This window comes from Pocillopora damicornis, chromosome 7, assembly GCF_964200805.1.
Source record: "Pocillopora damicornis chromosome 7, jaPocDami1.2, whole genome shotgun sequence".
NCBI lineage: Eukaryota > Metazoa > Cnidaria > Anthozoa > Scleractinia > Pocilloporidae > Pocillopora > Pocillopora damicornis.
In genome coordinates this window covers 19,120,993-19,140,480 of record NC_142676.1, presented here as the reverse complement: position 1 = coordinate 19,140,480, position 19,488 = coordinate 19,120,993, and the positions used below count along the sequence as shown (strand labels likewise).

The following is a 19,488-nucleotide window of genomic DNA, read 5'->3' as shown; positions in this document are numbered from 1 at the left end:
GGTATAAGAAAAACTGTAAATGTAAATACGAGCGAGACAACTTGCATAGAAAAATTTAGAGATAAGAAAGCCAGACTGTTGCGCTTTTTGTGTGCGGCGTAACTCCTTCGAGCTCATTGGCCAAGTTTCCCGTTTTGTTCCGTTGAAGAGTGCTATTCTTTTAGTGTTAAATATATTTTCCCTCTCAACGATACTAAATGAACATCAAGACAACTTTGCCAGACGTTTCCATCTCTTCAACAATATGCAAAAATTTTCGGAACATTTTGAGCCACTCTACGCAGACAAGCGGTCGTTCAGAGAGAGTTCTCTTGTTTTGAAAACTGTAATCCCTTTTAACAATTAATACTTTTGCCTTCATAATCTCTAATTACCACCTGCGAGCCATAAGTATTGTTTCGTCACCTCAATTCAAGCTTGAATCATCAAAGGAGGTGCTTTCAATGGGGCTGCCATTTGAAGAGATCTTAATTGTGTTTTACACGGACATTCATTTAGCACTATATTCCTTATTAATTCAACTCTCGGTGCAATCTCATTCGAAATAATGTCGGTGCTATTTCAAATGTTCGGGATCTTTTCCACCTGTATTTGGTCCGCTATATGGATGAATGTTGTTCAAGTTCCTCCTATAAGTGGATGTAAGTTGTGCAACAGCAAAGTGGAACGAGAGAAAAGATTGATTACTGTCCAAGGACAAATTTTGGCGAAGCTCGGTTTAAAGATGCCCCCAGATGAAAGTGAAACTGTTTGGAATGTGAGTCGTCAGGTCTTGCAGACCTACAAAAGTGCGGTAAGGGAAAAAGACAAGCTTTTACTTGAAACGAAAATTTGCCGTTCCCAGATTGACACCGAAGAGTTTTTCGCGAAGAGAGTTGAGCGAATTCTGCTGGAAAAAGAGGTCGTGCGAACGGCTGTATCAAGTGAGTATGCCATGATAACCCTAAAGCTGATTTACATTTAAAAAAACTTATAATTAGTTTTGTCGTTTCATGATCCATTGTCTTCATTTAATGAATACTGAGATTTTAGTTAACGCCACATTCGCTTTTCTCTTGCTAACTTGTCATGACAGCCCCATAAAATTATCATTTATAAATACAAGAACTGGAAAATACGCTTGGAACTCTGTTAATCTGACTGTGAAGGGAACGAAAATTGTAGTTTGAGAGAATGGCGAGACAAAACAAAACAGACAAAACAATGTACTTTGACAGAAATGGCTGTAAGTAAGTGGACGAGGTTACACTGTTCTTGAATAAGTTTCTGTATGCATTGAAAAAAAAACTTCAAACGAAATTCAAGATGAAGAAAGTTTTTTTTCCAAAGTCTTGTTTGACGAAGAGTTTGACGAAGGAAAGATTTGAGTTCCCATGAGGAATCAAATCTTAGATCTTCAGATTTCGCGCTCTGATGCTCTACCACTGTGCAACAGAGAACGATATGGTGAAATAGGTAACGAACTGACAGAATAACTTGACTCTTTCACAGGTTCTAAAGACAGGAATGTCAAAGATATATACTGGCTGAGGTTTAATACCAGTAGGCTGGTGAAGGAGAAAGTTAGCGTGTCTCTGGCAGAGCTGCGCGTTTATCAGACACCAAACCAGCGACATCCTGTGAGTGATGTGCGAATTGATGTTTGTGAAAACACACGAAAATACGACAAAAACAACATACATGGCTGCTCCGCTGTGCTAAGCACAAAATGGAGCGTGTCCACTGAAGAGAAATGGATCTCTTTCGATGTGACCTCAGTGGTTCAGGGATGGTTAGATGATTCAGAAACGAACCACGGATTGACAGTGACTGTTACAAGTTCTTTACCTACGGGAAACGATTGGCATGTCTCTCCAATTTATCTGGGCGATGTCGATCCAGTGCTCAACAATGCGGAAAGCGAAGACGACGAGCCATGGCCGCATATTCTCGCCTGGTTTGTGCCTAATGAACGAGTGCAGTCGACAAAAAGAAAAAGGCGATCTCTTAATTCGGATTACTGCCGGATACGACCAAAAGAGACTCGCTGCTGCCTTCGCTCTCTGTACGTGGACTTTCGAAAGGATTTACGGTGGAATTGGATACATGCACCACAAGGTTTCTACCCAAACTACTGCGCAGGACAGTGTTCTTTTATGTGGGGAGTTGAGAAAAAAAATCATCACACCTCCATCATGACATTGTACAACAAGATCAAACCTAGCGCCCCAGGGGACCCCTGCTGTGTACCTAAGACTTATGAGCCCCTGGTCATTCTGTACTTCAAGGACGGTGAACCCAAAATCGAGGAACTGTCCAATATGGTGGTCAATGAGTGCATATGCCTCTAAAAGCTTCAGTTACAGAGTCTTGAACACGAAAAGACCTCTGTATTGATCCTCCATTTAAGGAGCAGTTGTAGAAAACATTGCTTACTGTGATGAAAAGTTTAAATTGAGAAAAAACTGAAGGTATTATACAGCGTGAAATATCAGAGCTATCACCAGATGAACTCCTTCTATGCTAACACTTTTACTCGTTTTAACTCCCAGAAGTGATAAACATACAACTTCTCCTTGAAACTCCAATCGGCGGTCTTGTAAAAAAGTTGTGAGAACGTCAAGTTTATCAGTTAGAGGGTGTTACTCTGGAATAAGACCAACTTCTCAAGTGTGATTTAGAAGTTACGGTAGTAAGTAAGGAGAATTCCTAATTGGATCTTGGGAATTTATGGGTAAACAACTAAGAAAGTGCTGCATTGTACAGAATTGTGTTTCTTTCCTAATATAGTTTTTCGGAGGGGGAAGAGGGGGAATCTTAGTCAAGAGAGTATCAATATTAAAGGGAGCAGGGAGGGGCAGGGTGGCTCTCCTCCTCCCCATCTCTCGAACGACTTCCGCTTACACAGCATTTAATTGGTCCGGCGAAGTATTAAGTCTCGTGATTGTTTAATTAGGATCGCGCTCGGTGAAATGATATATTGTTGGATAAGATTGAAGTAACCTACTAATGCATTGTAAAAATCAATCATGGACATTCTGGAAACTGTTAAAACTGCAATGATGTTTGCTTGTGGCAACAAACTAGGAACCATCCATTTTGAGAAAATTTAATGGCAAAATGAGGTTGACTCGGCTTAAGATAAATCTTCCAATATTTTAAAAGGCTCCACTGCCTTTTCATCAAAATGTATTCTTTTGTTTCCCGTTTCAAAGATTGTCCTTCTTATTATGTTGTATGATACTGAGTGTTTCTCATTAATTCAGTCATTAAAGTCACCACGCCGGAAACTTAGAAGCTTTTCTCTAACGAAGCTGTAAAATACTGTAATGCCCAAATAAATCTTAGAGATTGTAATAGACCACGTTGCGTTTTTAAATGCTTTTATTGCAGGTGAAGCTATAAACGTCTTTGAAATGAGTGCAAGTGTATGTGCGTGCATCATACATGAAGTGCTCATAAATCTCCTTGCGTGCTAATCATATTCATGGACACGACTAGGTATTATTCATATGTTCGATTCATTAACCGATTATGTCAAGTCTTTATCTGCTATCTCACAGAAATAAAGTACTCAACGAAAAAAAACCTGTGATTTTTAATTTTTCCGTCTTTCCTGCAGCTGAGAGATATCTGCTTTAGCGGTTTTAGGATTTACGAACACTTCTGTGTGGGAGAATATCACCGAAGTACATTCTCATGATCATTTTGCGCTTCAACATTGTCATCAACTCATGTGTAATATGGTCGAGTGCAACTATAGTGAGAAATTAAAGAATTTTGATGGCTTTGACCAAAGAATAAAACCCACTTACAAGGGCCCTTGGATTAGATCATTAGTAGGCTACGAATTTGTCATCTGAATGGTCTGAATTTGATGGAAGTTGCTGAAAAAGTAATATAAAGCTTCCTCTCTTTGTTGAGAAGATCATGAGGATGAGAACCTATATTTCTTATACAAACAAAGAGGATTAATCTAGGGATATCTGCCTTCCTAAATCTTTTTTTTAGTTGATGGAATCTGGTCTCCTGGAAATAATTTTTAACACACCAAGCGCGTTTCTGGGATGTTTTCGCAGAGGGTTGATTAAAAGATATCTGATGGGTTGTCCACGCGATCTTAGGAACCAAAAAATAACCCAAGAGTAGTTCCCTACGAATGAGGACTGGACACAGGGCTTAGAGTTTCCTTACACAAGCCCAGGTTAATTTGCAGTCAAGGTTCACTAAATGAAAAATCAAGTTACCCGTCTGTATTTGCAAATGTTTCGATCTGAGAATAGCTCTCAGCTCCTCACTTGAAAGGTTACGAAGGAATCGAGACTGACGGCAAGGTGGAAAGTCATAAAGCATGAAAAAAATATTAAAAAAGGAACAAACCTAATCATTTGATTGAAAGTGCCAAACTGAGTTAGCTCCAGCCAGTGTTTACATTAAAAAAAAAATTGAGAAATCTCAACCCTACCACGCGAGTAAACCCAGGTTTCGACAAAAGTTACCTGGTAAAGGGAGGGGGGAGGTGGGGAAGGGATTGTGTAAAAAGGCCCCGGATCAAACGGCTAGATACTCCTGCCTGTAATCTTATCAGAACCAAAATCCATAAGAGGTTTTCGGATTCAACCTGAAGGACTGTTGTAAGTGGATTTTACTGTTTCTATGGTTACGCAAGTGTTAATAGCATTTACAGCGTTTTATGACCTTAACAGTGTTAGAGACACCGTTGCTAGTATACAAGGCTCTATCCTCAAAGGACCTGGGGCGACATTCTGCTTTATTCTGTCCAGCTGGGGACGACAACAGACACACTTTAAACGGAACAGCAGAGCCTGGGCTCCATAAAGGATTATTAACCCTGAAAGGTAATAAATAAGCTGATAGATAGAGTTTTGTCGACCGTGTTCGGGTATATAAGGCTTTAAAGTCCAAGTAAAGAATTTTGCCGTGTGCGTACGTTTTTGATATCCACTGATACATTTTTATTTAAAAAAAAATGGGAAAATGCTTCAAATCCTTACCAGTGAAGACAGCGCGCCTTCTTCTTCTTAGGACATTGTCCAACACATCGGCCGATATCAATGACCTATAGTGAAATAAACCGTTTTATAGTTCGTTTTTAAAGTTATCAATATTTCAAGTCCCATGAGTTTGCTTCAAGGTGATAGATGATTGGTCAGTTAATTTAGTATTGCTTGTTCCACCCGAATGCTCATTATGGGATGCAAAACTCGTCCAGTGGTGCTTATGTCTCTTGTGTGTATCTGCTCCTATAACTCTCAATTCATCCGGTAGAAAGTTTTAGTGGGCAATGGATGTTGGTGACCTGGGGTCTGTTTCTCGAAGGTCCCGGCGGTAACGTAAGTTCGAAGTCATATTTTAACTTCAAAAGTTAAAGAATAGAGAAGCAGGCTCTGAAACCCTAAACAGTCCATTTTGTTGCTTTAGCTGCCAGTTTAATTGTATCATTCTCAAAACCTTAGAACCCCCCATCTTAAATGAAAACAGAACAGCTTTATGGGCCCCTTAAATTACCGGGACCTTCGAGAAACGGGCCCCAGGACTTTTCGGGCATTTTTGGCTCCACTTCAACGCAAACTGGAATTTCGGCCACGAGGCATATTTGACGCAGCTGTGGGGCAGGTTAGGATAATTTGGTTCGTAGAATTAACGGATTTGTTCCTTTATGGACAGGCTTGCTTAAGACCTCAATTGACCCTTTTCTGGATGGGGGGGGGGGGGGGGAGAGGGGGAGAGGGGAAGGGAGAGGAAGGGTGTTGAACCGGTTATGGCTTTAACGTTATAGGATAAACACATGCACTCAACCAAAAAAAACTACCAATTAACCCGGATAAGTGCCATATATTTACCACTTCCAGGGTTTTGTTTAAACCAGCATCTCCGTCATATATGGTTGTCTTGTACAACTGGTGAAATGACGTGCGGTAACAACTTCTCGCGCAGCCACACTCTAAAACTTTTTCAGCGCAGTGCGCACCTGCAGAAATAATAACATTCAGCAATGAAAAGAAAGGATGAAGATTTAGTGGCTGAAACTGATAATGATGAACTTTTACATTTTATTCATTTACCTAAACAACATGCGCATTTTGGTGATATTTATTCCATGTGAAGATGATTTTATTTATTGAATGACAAAGGAATACTCGGAGGTAAAGACTTGAGGTGCTCCCGACAGGAGTCGAACCTACGACCATTTTCCGATTATTACTTCGGATGTTTTACCACTGAGCTATAGAAGACTCGTGGCAGGCTAAGCCGTTTAACATGGTCCACGGTGACAAACGTTCTGTATACTGCTAGGATATAAACGTCGGTAGGTGATGCTCTTGCGTGATGATGATGTAAATGAGGATGGTTCATTTTGAAGCCTGGTTATTTGGGTGAAAATGGTGTCATTCAGTGAATGACACAGGTATACTCGGAAAAAAGAACTCAGAGTGCTATCAACAGGAGTCGAACCGTCCAATAGGTATTTACGATTTTCAGAAAGTATGTCACCATGGCCGTAGTTAAACGGCCTAGCCTGCACGTCTCTCCTCTAGCTCATTGTTAGAGCACCTGAAAAAATTAGTCGGCTGAGTGTCGTAAAACTAAAACTAAAGTTTTCAAAAAGACAAATCAGAAGAAACAAAAATACCCTCATAACCTAAGGAACCATTGAGAACTCAAACTAAAACCAAGCAAACTGCTAGAAGCGCGGGAAAACGCGGGCGACCAAGTCATGATTGGTTTTAGTTCTGCATCTGATTGGTTAAGAGAGCGGCGCGAGTTTTCTGGACCAATTACAGAGCGAACTAAAGCAAAACCAAAGCAACCCCGGATTATTTTCGAGACTTAATTGAAAATGACGATTGTGACAGTGACGACCATGGTGATTATGATAGCGCTATTATCACAAGATCGACAGCGAACAATATTAAAATCTTATAACATTTACCGTTTGGACCTTTGACATTAACAACTTTACTGGCCATCGGTTGACAAGATTTCTTTCCTGGAACAAGAGAAAAATGCGTTATCACTTCCAACAAATTTTGTCGAAATCCGCAGTATTGATGTACATTAGTCATCTTTCATTTCATTGCCATGGAAACCTCTGTGCTAAAGATTTAAAGTGGCTGTGCCGTCTACTCTACCTTTTTGGTGACAAGAGCCGACACAGCGACCGACATCAACAGTCTTCTCATATTTAGTTCCCCAATGGTACACCTGTATGTTTCTCTGTTTATAGCAGCGAGATTGAGGGTCGATACATTGGCAGCCATGGGCACTTGTTAGCTCTATTTGGCCCTTCAACAGTGCTAGTTCTTCAACTGAACTTTCGTTGGCGATGCACATTTGAGGGAGCTTACAAGACTAAAAAACAGTGACAAGTTTTGATGTGAACAAACATGACGGTATTATATGATCAAAGTACAACTTTTTAACGAGACTCGGGTGATTTTTGACACAAAATCTAGATATATTGAAGTACTTCGCAGTTCAATGCTTTTTATTAAAAATCCAGTCAATTTTTGGCAAGGAATTGAGCATTCACTACAGGCTTTGTTGCCCACGACAAACGACCTCTCGATCTCAGAAATGAGAATATTATGACACGAATTATATCTATACTAGCCCGGCTGGTTAAAAGTTCAAGCTCAAGGAACAGAAACAAGCAAATATTCGAACGGCCTGACTTCATTCGAATAAATCGCTGCAAAACAGGGCAGAAAAAAAAGCGTTTTAGTTTGCAAGCGAAAAGAACAGTTTAAGTTTACCACTCCGGTACGTTGATCAATTTTGTTTCCTGTTTTCAGTGAAGTAATCTGACAAGTCTTGACATTTCTGTAAACTGGCTGCAAGTCTATTCCTGAAAATAAATTTTTTATAAGTTTTTAACGTTTTACATATATTTCATGGTGAGCATTTTAGCTCCGAAAATTGGACGATTTCAATTGAAAAAGCCTGGCTGGTAGGTGAACGCAAATAAAAATATGTGTAATTCTTTGCAGTTATATTAACTCTCTTTCAGAGAAAGAAAATAATCTGGTTCACCAAACTACACAACCCCCAAATCCCGGAGAGCCATATTTATTTGTTCGTGTTATTTTTTCACTCATGTTGGGAGACTTTTTGATGGTGAGAAATATGCTTGCCGCCTTTCCAACATCTGCCATAGAGATAAATGTCAGATCTTCAAATACAATCATCTTATCGTTAACAAAGAAGTGAAAAGTCTGAGATCAATTTGATTTTTAGTTCCAGGTTGTATGCTACTTTATACAATCATTGAGCCATTTCCTGAGGTTGATCGTATAGTAAAGGTAAACCGGCTGACTCTATTTCTTCCAAAGGCAACACATATCACAGATTTAACACTGATCTCTCCTCTACCACAACATTTCGCTTGTTTTGCTTCAAAGCTCAAAGTTTTTTAAACCCGCCGTTTGATGGCTTGAAACTTGAAATTAAAAGACTGCTTTAATTGGACAAAATTATATGGGAATTAGACATTTGTATTGGTGAAACTACCAGATCATTTCCCAGAAATGTGCCAGCTGGGATAGAAAATTATAAATTACCTTGTCCAATTTGTCTTTCTTGATCCACTAAGCCACAGATGGTTGTTGTTTTCTTAGAGTAAACGACGCCATCAGTAGGTTGCCGACTCAACACATCTTTTAGAGGAAAACGAATATGGCAAGTTAGTCAGTTAAACATGAACGACCAAAGAATGAAACTAGTTTTTTTTCTTCTGGTAAACAGGTTACATCAGTACTGTTGGCCTTACTCTAAGAATCCAATTTCGATCTCTTTTGGTACCCATTCTAAACTACACTTAGCAATCTGTCTTGAAAGTTGGAGTCGTTAAACATTACGCGGTACAATGTTGATATCAATTTTAGAAGAAAATCCAATCGGATCCGGTAAGAACTTTAACTATTTCTGACAATCACGAATGTATTTCAGCAAATTATTGTATTCATAACTGGATTTTTAAACTGCTACCGCGTTAACAATAAAATGAAATATCACGCGCACACCTTCCTGAACTGTAACTTTTCTTTTCGTTCCTTCAGTTGGCTCGCTCATGGGAAATCCAGAGTTTAAACGACTCTCACCGTGACCGGCCAATAAAGTAAAAGTTACGAATAAGAAAAGAAGCGGGATTTTCGCAGGCCTGATCATTTTCCTCTCCAGCTTCAGGGAATAACCGTGTATTTCTTCTCAAGTCCGGTGATGTCTCTCCTCGACACACCTTCACAACTAAGTCGAGCCGTTCCCCCAAGGTTTGGGCGCCTCAACCGCATGAACGTCTCATTAGAATACAAATGTTCTTTATTTCGCCGATAACTTAGTGGACAACAGGCAGTACCATTTCAGACGTTATTGTTTTTAGGCGATTGTGCCGGTTCTTTTAATCGTCCGAATATGAAAGCTACTTAGAGTAATTTTGGAAAGCACTTATTAAATCCTCAAGTAATTTCCCGCTTTATCAGAGTAACGATAATATCAATAAATAACTTTTTGTGAAGATATTCTATGTATGTGATACAGTGAGGACATTTTGAATTAGAAGTTAATGTTATCCAAGAGACAAGTAACAAGAAAAGCAAATGTACCTTATTGAAACTTAATTTCGCGATTTTGGCGTGGTCACAATAGGCAAAGATCACTGAAAAGGCATTAAATTTCGTAACTCAAGCGTTCTCAACTTCATTACATTTTTTAAATAGAAATGTCCTCACTTTGGACGCCTGCATGAAAGATATTCTAAAGGAATTGTACAAATCTAGCGATTCAAATAAGGATAATAGATAGATCTCCATATGCGGATATGCGAAATCTTTGCAAATTAACGTAATTTCACAGCTGAAGATGCAAAATAGAACCTACCCATCTTTATGATTTTAATGTTGTATTTAAATGACGACGAAGAAAAATGGAGAGACAAAAAACGCACACACGCCCACACACAAAAAATCATGTTTAAAAAATTTTCCTTAACGGAATCGGGTTAAAGGTGGAACTAAAAGCTGGGATTTTACGACTTTTACGGTTATGTCCTTTCCATAGACCTTTATGTTCTTATCATGGCAATGGTCGCATCTTTTCAACTTTAGCGGGTCCCCATAATGATCCTTACGAGCGAACTTGAATTCTTGTCTTGCATCGAAATGACAATAAAATGATCCTTGTTAATCAATTCCCAGGCACGCTTGTGTTGGTGCACGATGAGAGTTTGAAAAAGATTTGGAGAATCTGTATAAACCACTGTGATTCACTGGACATATTTTACTACACCAGCACATTTCTCCGAATAATCCTCAGTACTTTCCCGAAAATGTGATTTCTTGATCTCTACGGAATTTTTAAGGCTTTTGCATTCGGTTTACCATAGAATTCCATTTCAACGAGATACGCGGCTATATGCCATTAGAGCAGTTTTCTTTCACGCGGAGATATAGCGTCAGAAGTGGGAGCCTTCCCATTTCCCTCTAGACAGACAAAAAGCAGCTCCAGATTCAGTGTCAGTGTCCCTGGCTACCACTCTGATCAAAATGAAAGACTCCAAAGGCGCGCAGTGAGGAGCATATTCCCAGACCATAGTTACGGGAAGGCGCTCGATTAGCTGGTATCACGACCATAGCAGCCAGGTGCGATGAACTCTCGTCTGACTTATTCGATAAAATTATAAGTAATAATGGCCGGCCAGAAGGTGGCCTCTTTGCTTCCACCAGAAGCCAGCCAACATGTGCACATGCATAGGAAAAGAATATGAAGACCTCTTTTTGTGGAATTGATAGATACGAGAACTCTTTAAACATGCTAAGATGCTATTCCACGTGATCTTACATATTTTCAAGTAAAGTTCTTTGTAGTATTTCTTGCAGACATATATTTATATTTACATGCGCCACATTTTTCACTTTTTAGAATCTTTACAAGCTACTTGCCGCTGCAGCTCTAATGACGGTAATCCTGCAGGCTAACAGATCGCTAATCGCATAAAGCGTTACGAAAAACGACACGGTAAAACGAGATTATTCCGGTTCTCTTGGCCACGCAACGTGTAAACATAGGCATGCAACGCATGCAAGAGTTTTTTTCTTTTTTGATGGTGGGTTAAGATGGGCCACTAAGTAACTGACGTTTGCATTTTAGTACAAGAAAAAAGTAATTACTTTTCAAAAGATTCCAACAAAAATGTCGTTCAATGGAAGGCAAAAAAAAAACCAGAAAACCTTTCAATTCATCCGAAATAAACTCAGGCACAGGTCTTTTGCGGTCTATTGTTGCTTTTGTCTGAATAATTGTATGCAAAAATAAACAGCATTGGTGCAACACTCAATGTAGTCTCCTTCGCCGCCATTCTTTGGTCTCGTCACGTAACGTTCTCTCTTTCCTCCCATTGCGTGACGAGAGCGAACAACGGCTGCGACGGAGGTTCCACTAGCATGCGAGACCTCACTATTGACATTTGGTCACGAGCGCATCTTCGCTCGCACGAACTATGCGACCTTCAGGAACACAAGCCACCGAGAGGTCTGACCGGGGTCTGGTATTGACAATTAGTGCCAGATCCCCCGCAAACCTCTCCGAATTGTCTAGTCAATTATATTAAATCTCGGACCTCTCAGGGGTGGGCTGAGATTCACCACGTGCTTATAACCTTAGAATAGATACATGCCGCTGATTCTAAACGAAACTCTCAATTTGGCTGCTTCAACCATACAAAGCAATAAAGCGTTCAGAGTTTGAGTCGAGGTAAGTGCGATATTTAATTGTTAATTCATGTGCTGATGTGTTGATGCGACTTCTCATCAATTGCCTAATTCATATTTCAACGCCTTGGCAATCAAGTCTGCTTTTACATGCATAGACCATTATTATATTGATTAATATTCTGACTCAATTTGAATTGCTATAGAAGGACGTCGTTCTTCATAAATTCCCTTCTTTTTTCAAAATTTTCTTCGTATCCCTTGGAAAAAAAATCTCTGACGCATTAACATCGGTATTTCTGCCGTGTTGAGTCAAATTCGTTTCATTCATACCTATCCATCAGTTGGATAACAATCAAATCACTTGTGTGAACTGAATCAAATAGACATGCCCAATCTGTGCCCAAAAACGCTATGAGAAGTTTACAAATGTTAACACGTTGTACACATAGCGTTTCAGGCGTGGGGTCAGTCAAGTTATCTTCGGCAAAACAACTTTTCAGATTTAGAAAGTGTTTTCATTGTAAAAACTGGGTAAAATAAGGCCATTCGAAATTGAAATTTTTTCAGGAAAATGTTCATCATATGAGCAGAAATTATTCTTGTCATAAAATTTCCGTTTGACCCAGCTCGTCTAATGTTGTTTCCTTGGCCTTCCTAAGTAGCTTAACATTTTTCAGTGTCGGTTGTATCGCAGAGTATATTCAAATCGCACAGTATTGCTAGATTTTAAATTAATTCAAGGCTATTTGCATTTATCTTTGTTTTGCAGAGAAACTCTTATTTCATTTTCTTACTTTTGGTTTCATTAGTCATACGACTAGAATATCAAACAAGACAAGCTTTTTGTGTAAAAGGTTCGTAATAAAAAAATAAATTTAGAAACAGTTTTTCCCGTTTTACAAAATAGATAGCTTTCACCAACAAAGGCGGTCGCATATGCATTACAATTTTGATGCTGATCCTGTCGTATGATTGAATTTATCGAAATTCGTTCTGATACTAAAGGTTGACAAGTCAATATGTAATTTTCTTGTTAAATTATGACGTTAGATTTCCAAGCTTGTCTCAGTATAAGTAGTTGTAAAATAAAAGTTAGATGTAAGTTTGAAAAAGTGGTTCGGGACTGACCCGAAACAGTTTTTATCCTTGGTTTTGCTTTGTCTCAGAACTTTAATTTTACTACCACTTTATGTTCATCAAACTTGTCCACCACGCAACGAAAGTAGATGTACGTCACGTAGATGGCTATCTCCGGGTCGATTCAAGATATATTGATTTGCCTCGATTTTGAATCAAATGACAATGAAAATTAGAGCTGAGTTTGTCCCTGGTTTTTGAAGGGTTGCAAAGTGGGGATCCTGATCGTGTTTCACGCGCGAATTTTTTTGAAAAAACTCCCGCGTCACGTGTAGAAAAGGGAAACCTTCAAATCTCTTTTTTTGTGTACAAGGTTACTGAGAAATCTTGATTTTTTTCACGAAATGAAAGAGGAAATTGACGGGTCACGTATATTTCAGGGGGCAAATCACGCCTCACATTGGTTCATAAATTCACGAATCACGCTCGCCTTTCTGTGAAATTCACGCTTCACATCAGATTTTAATTTTTAGCCTCAATCACGCGTCACGTGTAAACCCTTTCACCAGAATGCAAACATAACACGATTGGTAAATGAACTACTGTTTTACTGGTGAAACTTTTTTGATAGCTTTACCCAAATCTGCTTTACGATTATTTTAATTTGAACCCAGATGATACACTTGTGACTGGTTTAAAAAAAAAAGAATGAAAAAGGAATATTGCGCTCAAACATTTTTGAAAAGGAAGACAATCACAAATTCCCTAAACACAGTTTACAGACTGGAACATTTGACAGTGTTACTTTTTTTAAGCTTCCTTTTTTGTTTATTCTTTCTTACGACGAAAAACAGGAGAGAGCCGTTATGAGTGACGCTGCAGAAATCCTTAATTCAGTCCAGATAGGTTTAAATGTCGCCGTATTTCTTCTGAACACTGATCGTGGCCTACAAGCGACTGCGTTATGTAATGAATGTATAATTCTACTTCAAAACCTTGACTCTGGTGGTCACCTTGGTATCTCCGATGTACTATTCAATGCGTACCACACCATCTTTGGTTATACTGATGCGGAAAGATATGTTACCACACTTCTTGACACATTTCACCATGCTGGGAGACTAATCATAATACTGGGAGACAAATATGAAGCACAAAGCCGGTTTGTTGAGGCAAAGCAACTCTTTCAAGGCGCACTCACCATCATGAAAACAATTGGTCACAAAAGACAAGAAGCAATGGCTCATGTAAGACTTGGAAATGTGTGTTCAAGCCTCAGTGAGTACCAGAAGGCTAAAGAATATCACGAGAAGGCACTTGCCATCGCGATAGAAATTGGCGACAGAAGTGGAGAAGGAACAACATACGGGAACCTCGGAAGTGTGTTTGATTCCCTGGGCGAGTATCGCAAGGCTAAAGAATATCACGAGAAAGCACTTGCCATCGCGATAGAAATTGGCAACAGATATGGAGAAGAAACAACTTACACGAACCTCGGAAGTGTGTTTGGTTCCCTGGGCGAATATCACAAGGCTAAAGAATATCACGAGAAGGCACTTGCCATCGCGATAGAAATTGGCGACAGAAGTGGAGAAGGAACAACATGCGGGAACCTCGGAAGTGTGTTTGATTCCCTGGGCGAGTATCGCAAGGCTAAAGAATACCACGAGAAAGCACTTGCCATCGCGATAGAAATTGGCAACAGATATGGAGAAGGAACAACTTACACGAACCTCGGAAGTGTGTTTGGTTCCCTGGGCGAATATCACAAGGCTAAAGAATATCACGAGAAGGCACTTGCCATCGCGGTAGAAATTGGCGACAAAAATGGAGAAGGAACAAGATATGGGAACCTCGGAATTGTGTTTCATTCCCTGGGCGAATACCACAAGGCTAAAGAACATCACGAGAAAGCACTTACCATCGCGATAGAAATTGGCAACAGAAAAGGAGAAGGAACAACATACGGGAACCTTGGAAATGTGTTTCACTCCCTCGGCGAACATGAGAAGGCTAGAGAATATCACGAGAAAGCGCTTGCCATTGCAATAGAAATTGGCGCCAGAAGAGGAGAAGGTTTAGCATACTTTAATCTTGGAAATGTTTACCGTAAGCTTCATAAAAATTTGCAAGCTAAAGAACATTTGGACAAAGCAGTCGGCGTCAGTCTTACAATTGGTGACGGAGAATTAAGAGCCATGGCCACTGTAGGTTTGGCAGCTGTCTTTGCCACTGTAAATGACAGTCAGAAGGCAAAAGAATACTGTGAGAGGGCGCTTACAATCAGGAGAGAACGTGGCAATCGAGAGTTCGAAGCACAACTTTACCTAAACCTTGGACATCTATCCCTATCGTTTGGTGAATGTGGCAAAGCAGCAGATTATTTACAGAAAGCTTGTTCCATCAGCAGCCAAATTGGAAACAAAATGATTGAGTTTCAAAGCCTTCTCAGCTTTACAGTATTAAAGATATCGCATTCAGAGGCTTCGGAGGCAAAGGATTATCTTCTTCGTTGTATTGAAAAATATGAACAAATCAGAACTCTTTTGAAAGGAAACAGCGGATTTCAAATGTCTCTGTTAGAGAATCACGGTACGTTTCCCTATATGTTACTCACTAACTTCCTTTGCGGTACTGGAAAATTCCAAAATGCTCTCTACGTTGAGGAGCTGGGACGAGCAAGAGTCCTCGCAGAATTCATGGCAGGCAAGTACTCCACTGAAAGCCACATCTCAGCTGATCCACGATCATGGTTTGGGATTGAAAACATCGTGAAAAGAGAAAGTAACTGTGTTTTTTTGTACATATCGTATACAGATCGGAAAGTTCTTCTCTGGGTATTGAAAGCAAATGGAGACATTTTCTTTCGAAAAACAGACGAAGTGAAAGTAGAGACTCTCATCGCTGAGCAAGTTTGCGATGTGGAAGGAATTTTCAAAAAGAGCGCCGCCTGCTTTGGTGTTTTACCCGCAGCGAACTGCGAAGATCGATCGCCGTATGACCACGTTGCTGTGAATGTTTGTGATGTGGAAGACATTTTCGAAAAGTGCACCACCTGCTTTGATGTTTTACCCGCAGCGAATTGCGAAGATCGATCGCCGGATGACAAAGTTACTACATCTCTTCATGAAGAGAGCCAAGCAAATTTGCGAGGTAACGAAACCAAAGATAACAGAGGAAGTCATTATTTGTGCTACGAATGGATCGTCGCACCTGTGGCAGATTTACTTACGGAGCCCGAAATCATCATTGTACCGGATCGTTTTTCGTACCGAGTCCCATTTGCTGCCTTGCGTGATGAACCAGCCGGAAAGTATTTATCCGAGAGGTACAGAATACGCATCGTCCCTTCACTGACGACTCTCCGGCTCATCCAAGAATGTCCAGCAGACTATCACAGTCAAACCGGTGCACTGGTTGTGGGTGATCCAACGGTTGGCAAAGTGCATTACAATGGACGTCTCACTGACATGACTCCAATTTTCTTTGCAAGTAAGGAAGCAGAGATGGTTGCTCAACTGCTGGGCGTTCAGCCTTTGTTAGGAAGTCGCGCAACAAAGCAGGCGGTTCTTCAAGCAATACCTTCAGTGAGTCTGATACATCTTGCCGCACATGGAAATCCCGAAAGAGGAGAGATTGCCCTCTCTCCTCAATGTACTACTAACAGTACTCCACAAGAGGAAGACTACCTCCTGACAATGTCCGACATTGAAGGAGTTCAAGTGCGAGCTAAACTGGTGGTACTCAGCTGTTCTCACAGTGGGCGCGGATTGGTTAAAAAGGAAGGAGTTATTGGAATCGCTCGAGCATTCTTAGCATCCGGTGCACGTTCAGTGTTGATAGCATCGTGGGCTCTAGAAGACAAAGCAACGGCGAAGCTCATGAAACATTTCTATAAACACCTTGTTCGTGGAGAAAGTGCCAGTGAATCTCTTCACCAGGCTGTCCAATGGATGAGAAGCAATGGTTACCCCAAACCTGCCCAATGGGCCCCGTTTATGCTGATGGGGGATAACGTGACATTTGATTTTATGAAAAAAGGGTAAGGCTGATTATAATGAGCAATTTTCTACGATAAACCGATCAGCACACTTAACTTGTTCAGTTCACTTAGTTGTCGTAATTTTTTTGTTGTCTTTGTCTTTGTCTTTCATCCACAAAATGCCAAGAAGAAAAAGTTGATTTTATCCATTGCTCGAAGCCAGAATATTTGCTCGAAAGGCTTTCTAAAATTGGCTTTGAATTAGCGTTTCTTTGTATGCAATATACTCAGAAATTATTACTCAAGGTCGATACGATGCCAGACGCTATGACGATGTTCCGTTTACCGTTTTATCTGTTCCGTTTACTTTAAAGTTGACATGGTGACAAATGTATAATGTTTGTTTTAGGAAAGAAGAACTCAGAGAGGACACCAAAGAGGCGGAGAAGAAACAGAGTGACTACTGATCGTAAAAAAAGATTCTCCTTCCTATACGTTGTCTTTCATTGGACACTGGTATTACTTTGCAAAGACATTTTTAATTTCTTTTTCAAGTCAAGTAGTAGACTTCGCGTAGTTTTGTAGCCAAGGCTTAATGGAAAGCGAACGACGGTGACTGGAAACCTGCAATTTAGCCGTTTGATCTATGAAGTATACTATCGATAGGGAACTACAATAATTTGAGATGGGAAAACTGAACGCAAGAAATTAGCGTAATGTATAAAAATTTGAGAAAGCTAGCAAAGTGTCGTCAAAACTCAAAATTAATCTTTGATTTAAATCATTGTGATCTTGTTTTCAATTCTCTCGTTGCATGCACCCGTGAACATTAATGAGTGAATAAGACTGTTCACAGGTGCAGGAAATGATAACATAACAAACTATTAGAAGAGGGAACAAAAAGTGCCGAGATACTTAGGAAACAATTGAATAAACGAGAGAAGATAGTTTCGTAAAAATCAGACAGAGAAGAGAAAAATGGTTGAGAACTACCGCAAAAATCCAACAGTGATGAGAACTGGGCGCTACATAGTAATCTAAGAGTTAAATGGGTAAGAGAACAAACAGAGTACAATATACTTAAAAAAAAGTATTAACAAATAGAGATGAAGAGAAATTGTGAGCGGAATATTGAGATAAAATTAGGGAGGAAAACATTGCGTGAGATGCTAGCGCCAACTAGAAGAGTGCAAACAGTTCATAGGATACGGACGTGACAATTAGTTAGAATTAACCCTCAAACTCCCAAGATCTGATTAGTAATTCTCCCTACTCTCCGCCATAAAACTCTCATGATTTCAATTTGGAGAATTTGGCATTGGATCAACTCGTTGTTCCCTGATTGAGTTTTCTTCTTTATTCTCCTCACTTTTCTGCTTGGTTCTGGGTTGATATTGTGAGGAGAAATTCTGTCTTGGTCACTCATGGGAGTTAAAGGGTTCAGGAAAAAACAGGGGGCTAGATTCTATCGTAGGAAACAAACAGTGAGGTAGATATTAATTTGGAAATCAAACAGAGACGAGAAAAAGCACTGTGCAAGATTCTAACGAAATATTTAATCGGAGACAAGACAACGAGCTATGCGCAAGATACAACTAAACAAAACTACCAAACAGAGAAATGAAATAACAGTGCGCAATATAATCGCAACAAACAAAGTAAAAGGAAGAAACAGTAGACTAGACATTGACAAAAACGTCAGATTGGAAAGAAAAGGAACATTTGTTGCACGAAACATTGAAGCAAAGGTCAATACTTAGAAAAAGTAAAGAAACAGTACACAAGACACTGATGTTACAAACAGTAAAACCACAGGCATGTAAGGGTTATTTTTTTTGGATGGGCGAGTCGAGGTAGGACACTGTGTAACTGATGTTTTAATTTTTGTAAAGGAAAAAGAGCCCTAACCTTAAAAAGAACTAAAATTTTGCATTACTTTACTTAAGAGAGAGGAGAAAAAAAACTTTCTATTTGTCTGAAATAAACTCACTTTTAGGTATTTCGTGGTCTATTGTTTATATTGACCAAATAATTATAAACAAAAATAAACCTACTTTACCCTAAGAGAAAGAGAGGGAGAGAAAGAGCGGAAGGGAGGAGGGGGGGGAGGGAGAGAGGGGGAGATAGAAGCACTGCTTGAATTCTGCACAGATGCAGAGCAATCTCAGTCCCCCAGTCCCCTGACCCCAGGGGGCAGCCTGGGAATGAGGTTGGATGCTACGCAGAGCCCGATCGCGTGCGAAAAATCCAACGAATGAATAATTTGTGTCTGAAACAAGACCTTTTTAAGCACAGTGAACTGACCAAGCATGCAATACTGTTATTAATCTTAATCAAGTTGCTAAGTAAAAATCACCCCCTCATTCGTTGTAAGTTGATGTCAATGCAATTGTTCATTTTTTCGACCCTTGCCCGTCTTTTCCCACGTACAGCTCACGCACAGGCGGTGTGCGCACTCTGATTACGTTTCATTATGGTCGTAACACAAAAAGTGAGTCATTTGTATCCTGCCCCTCATTCCTTGAAGTTGATGTCAGTGCAGTTGTTCATTTTTTCGACCCTTGCCCGTCTTTTCCCGCGCACAGCTCACGCACAGGCGGTGTGCGCACTTTGATTGCGTTTCATTACGGTCGTAACACAAATAGTGAGTCATTTGTATCTTGTCACGGTAGAGTGAACTTCTTTGGTGGCAGCGAGGTTGCGGGAATTTGAGTGGAATGT

At 40.0% G+C, this 19,488-nt stretch overlaps 4 protein-coding genes across 6 annotated transcripts; 2 read left to right on the top strand and 2 right to left on the bottom strand.

Moving 5' to 3' along the window:
- The first annotated feature begins 399 nt into the window (after window positions 1-399).
- Window positions 400-3,338, top strand: LOC113671019 (transforming growth factor beta-2 proprotein). Of its 3 annotated transcripts, none has more exons than XM_027187226.2 (2): window positions 400-923; window positions 1,492-3,338. In XM_027187226.2, exons 1-2 carry the CDS (start codon window positions 548-550, stop codon window positions 2,328-2,330), a joined length of 1,215 nt encoding a protein of 404 aa, XP_027043027.2. In that variant the 5' UTR covers window positions 400-547; the 3' UTR covers window positions 2,331-3,338. The 3 variants fall into 3 exon arrangements, with proteins under 3 accessions (XP_027043027.2, XP_089067755.1, XP_089067756.1); XM_089211629.1 differs by lacking the exon at window positions 400-923 and adding an exon at window positions 1,014-1,225; XM_089211630.1 differs by lacking the exon at window positions 400-923 and adding an exon at window positions 1,017-1,229.
- Window positions 3,339-3,931: 593 nt separating this feature from the next.
- Window positions 3,932-7,348, bottom strand: LOC113670982 (uncharacterized). Its single transcript, XM_027187193.2, has 5 exons — window positions 7,134-7,348; window positions 6,935-6,991; window positions 5,844-5,971; window positions 4,995-5,059; window positions 3,932-4,831 (listed from the first exon to the last, which is right to left on the bottom strand). The coding sequence occupies exons 1-5, from the start codon at window positions 7,333-7,335 to the stop codon at window positions 4,651-4,653; spliced, it is 633 nt and encodes a 210-aa protein (XP_027042994.2). The 5' UTR covers window positions 7,336-7,348; the 3' UTR covers window positions 3,932-4,650.
- A 72-nt stretch (window positions 7,349-7,420) lies between these two features.
- Window positions 7,421-10,057, bottom strand: LOC149043037 (uncharacterized). The gene is made up of 4 exons (XM_089213682.1): window positions 9,024-10,057; window positions 8,562-8,657; window positions 7,758-7,849; window positions 7,421-7,453 (listed from the first exon to the last, which is right to left on the bottom strand). Exons 1-4 carry the CDS (start codon window positions 9,166-9,168, stop codon window positions 7,421-7,423), a joined length of 366 nt encoding a protein of 121 aa, XP_089069808.1. The 5' UTR covers window positions 9,169-10,057.
- Window positions 10,058-11,654: 1,597 nt separating this feature from the next.
- On the top strand, window positions 11,655-17,531 carry LOC113671002 (uncharacterized). Its single transcript, XM_089211645.1, has 3 exons — window positions 11,655-11,748; window positions 13,640-16,827; window positions 17,177-17,531. The coding sequence occupies exons 2-3, from the start codon at window positions 13,652-13,654 to the stop codon at window positions 17,232-17,234; spliced, it is 3,234 nt and encodes a 1,077-aa protein (XP_089067771.1). The 5' UTR covers window positions 11,655-11,748; window positions 13,640-13,651; the 3' UTR covers window positions 17,235-17,531.
- Window positions 17,532-19,488: the final 1,957 nt, after the last annotated feature.

Bases quoted from the DNA above. Each gene is read 5' to 3' on its own strand.
- LOC113671019 (XM_027187226.2), top strand. From the start codon at position 548: ATGTCGGTGCTATTTCAAATGTTCGGGATCTTTTCCACCTGTATTTGG. The intron at 924-1,491 runs GTGAGTATGCCA...ACTCTTTCACAG, and splicing joins CGTGCGAACGGCTGTATCAA to GTTCTAAAGACAGGAATGTC.
- LOC113670982 (XM_027187193.2), bottom strand. From the start codon at position 7,335: ATGTGCATCGCCAACGAAAGTTCAGTTGAAGAACTAGCACTGTTGAAG. The intron at 5,060-5,843 runs GTAAATATATGG...ATTTCACTATAG, and splicing joins TAAACAAAACCCTGGAAGTG to GTCATTGATATCGGCCGATG. The intron at 4,832-4,994 runs GTAAGGATTTGA...ATTACCTTTCAG, and splicing joins AAGGCGCGCTGTCTTCACTG to GGTTAATAATCCTTTATGGA.
- LOC149043037 (XM_089213682.1), bottom strand. From the start codon at position 9,168: ATGATCAGGCCTGCGAAAATCCCGCTTCTTTTCTTATTCGTAACTTTT. The intron at 8,658-9,023 runs GTGTGCGCGTGA...TTCCTCTAAAAG, and splicing joins AAAAGTTACAGTTCAGGAAG to ATGTGTTGAGTCGGCAACCT. The intron at 7,454-7,757 runs GTAAACTTAAAC...CAATATATCTAG, and splicing joins TTGATCAACGTACCGGAGTG to ATTTTGTGTCAAAAATCACC.
- LOC113671002 (XM_089211645.1), top strand. From the start codon at position 13,652: ATGAGTGACGCTGCAGAAATCCTTAATTCAGTCCAGATAGGTTTAAAT. The intron at 16,828-17,176 runs GTAAGGCTGATT...TGTTTGTTTTAG, and splicing joins TTTGATTTTATGAAAAAAGG to GAAAGAAGAACTCAGAGAGG.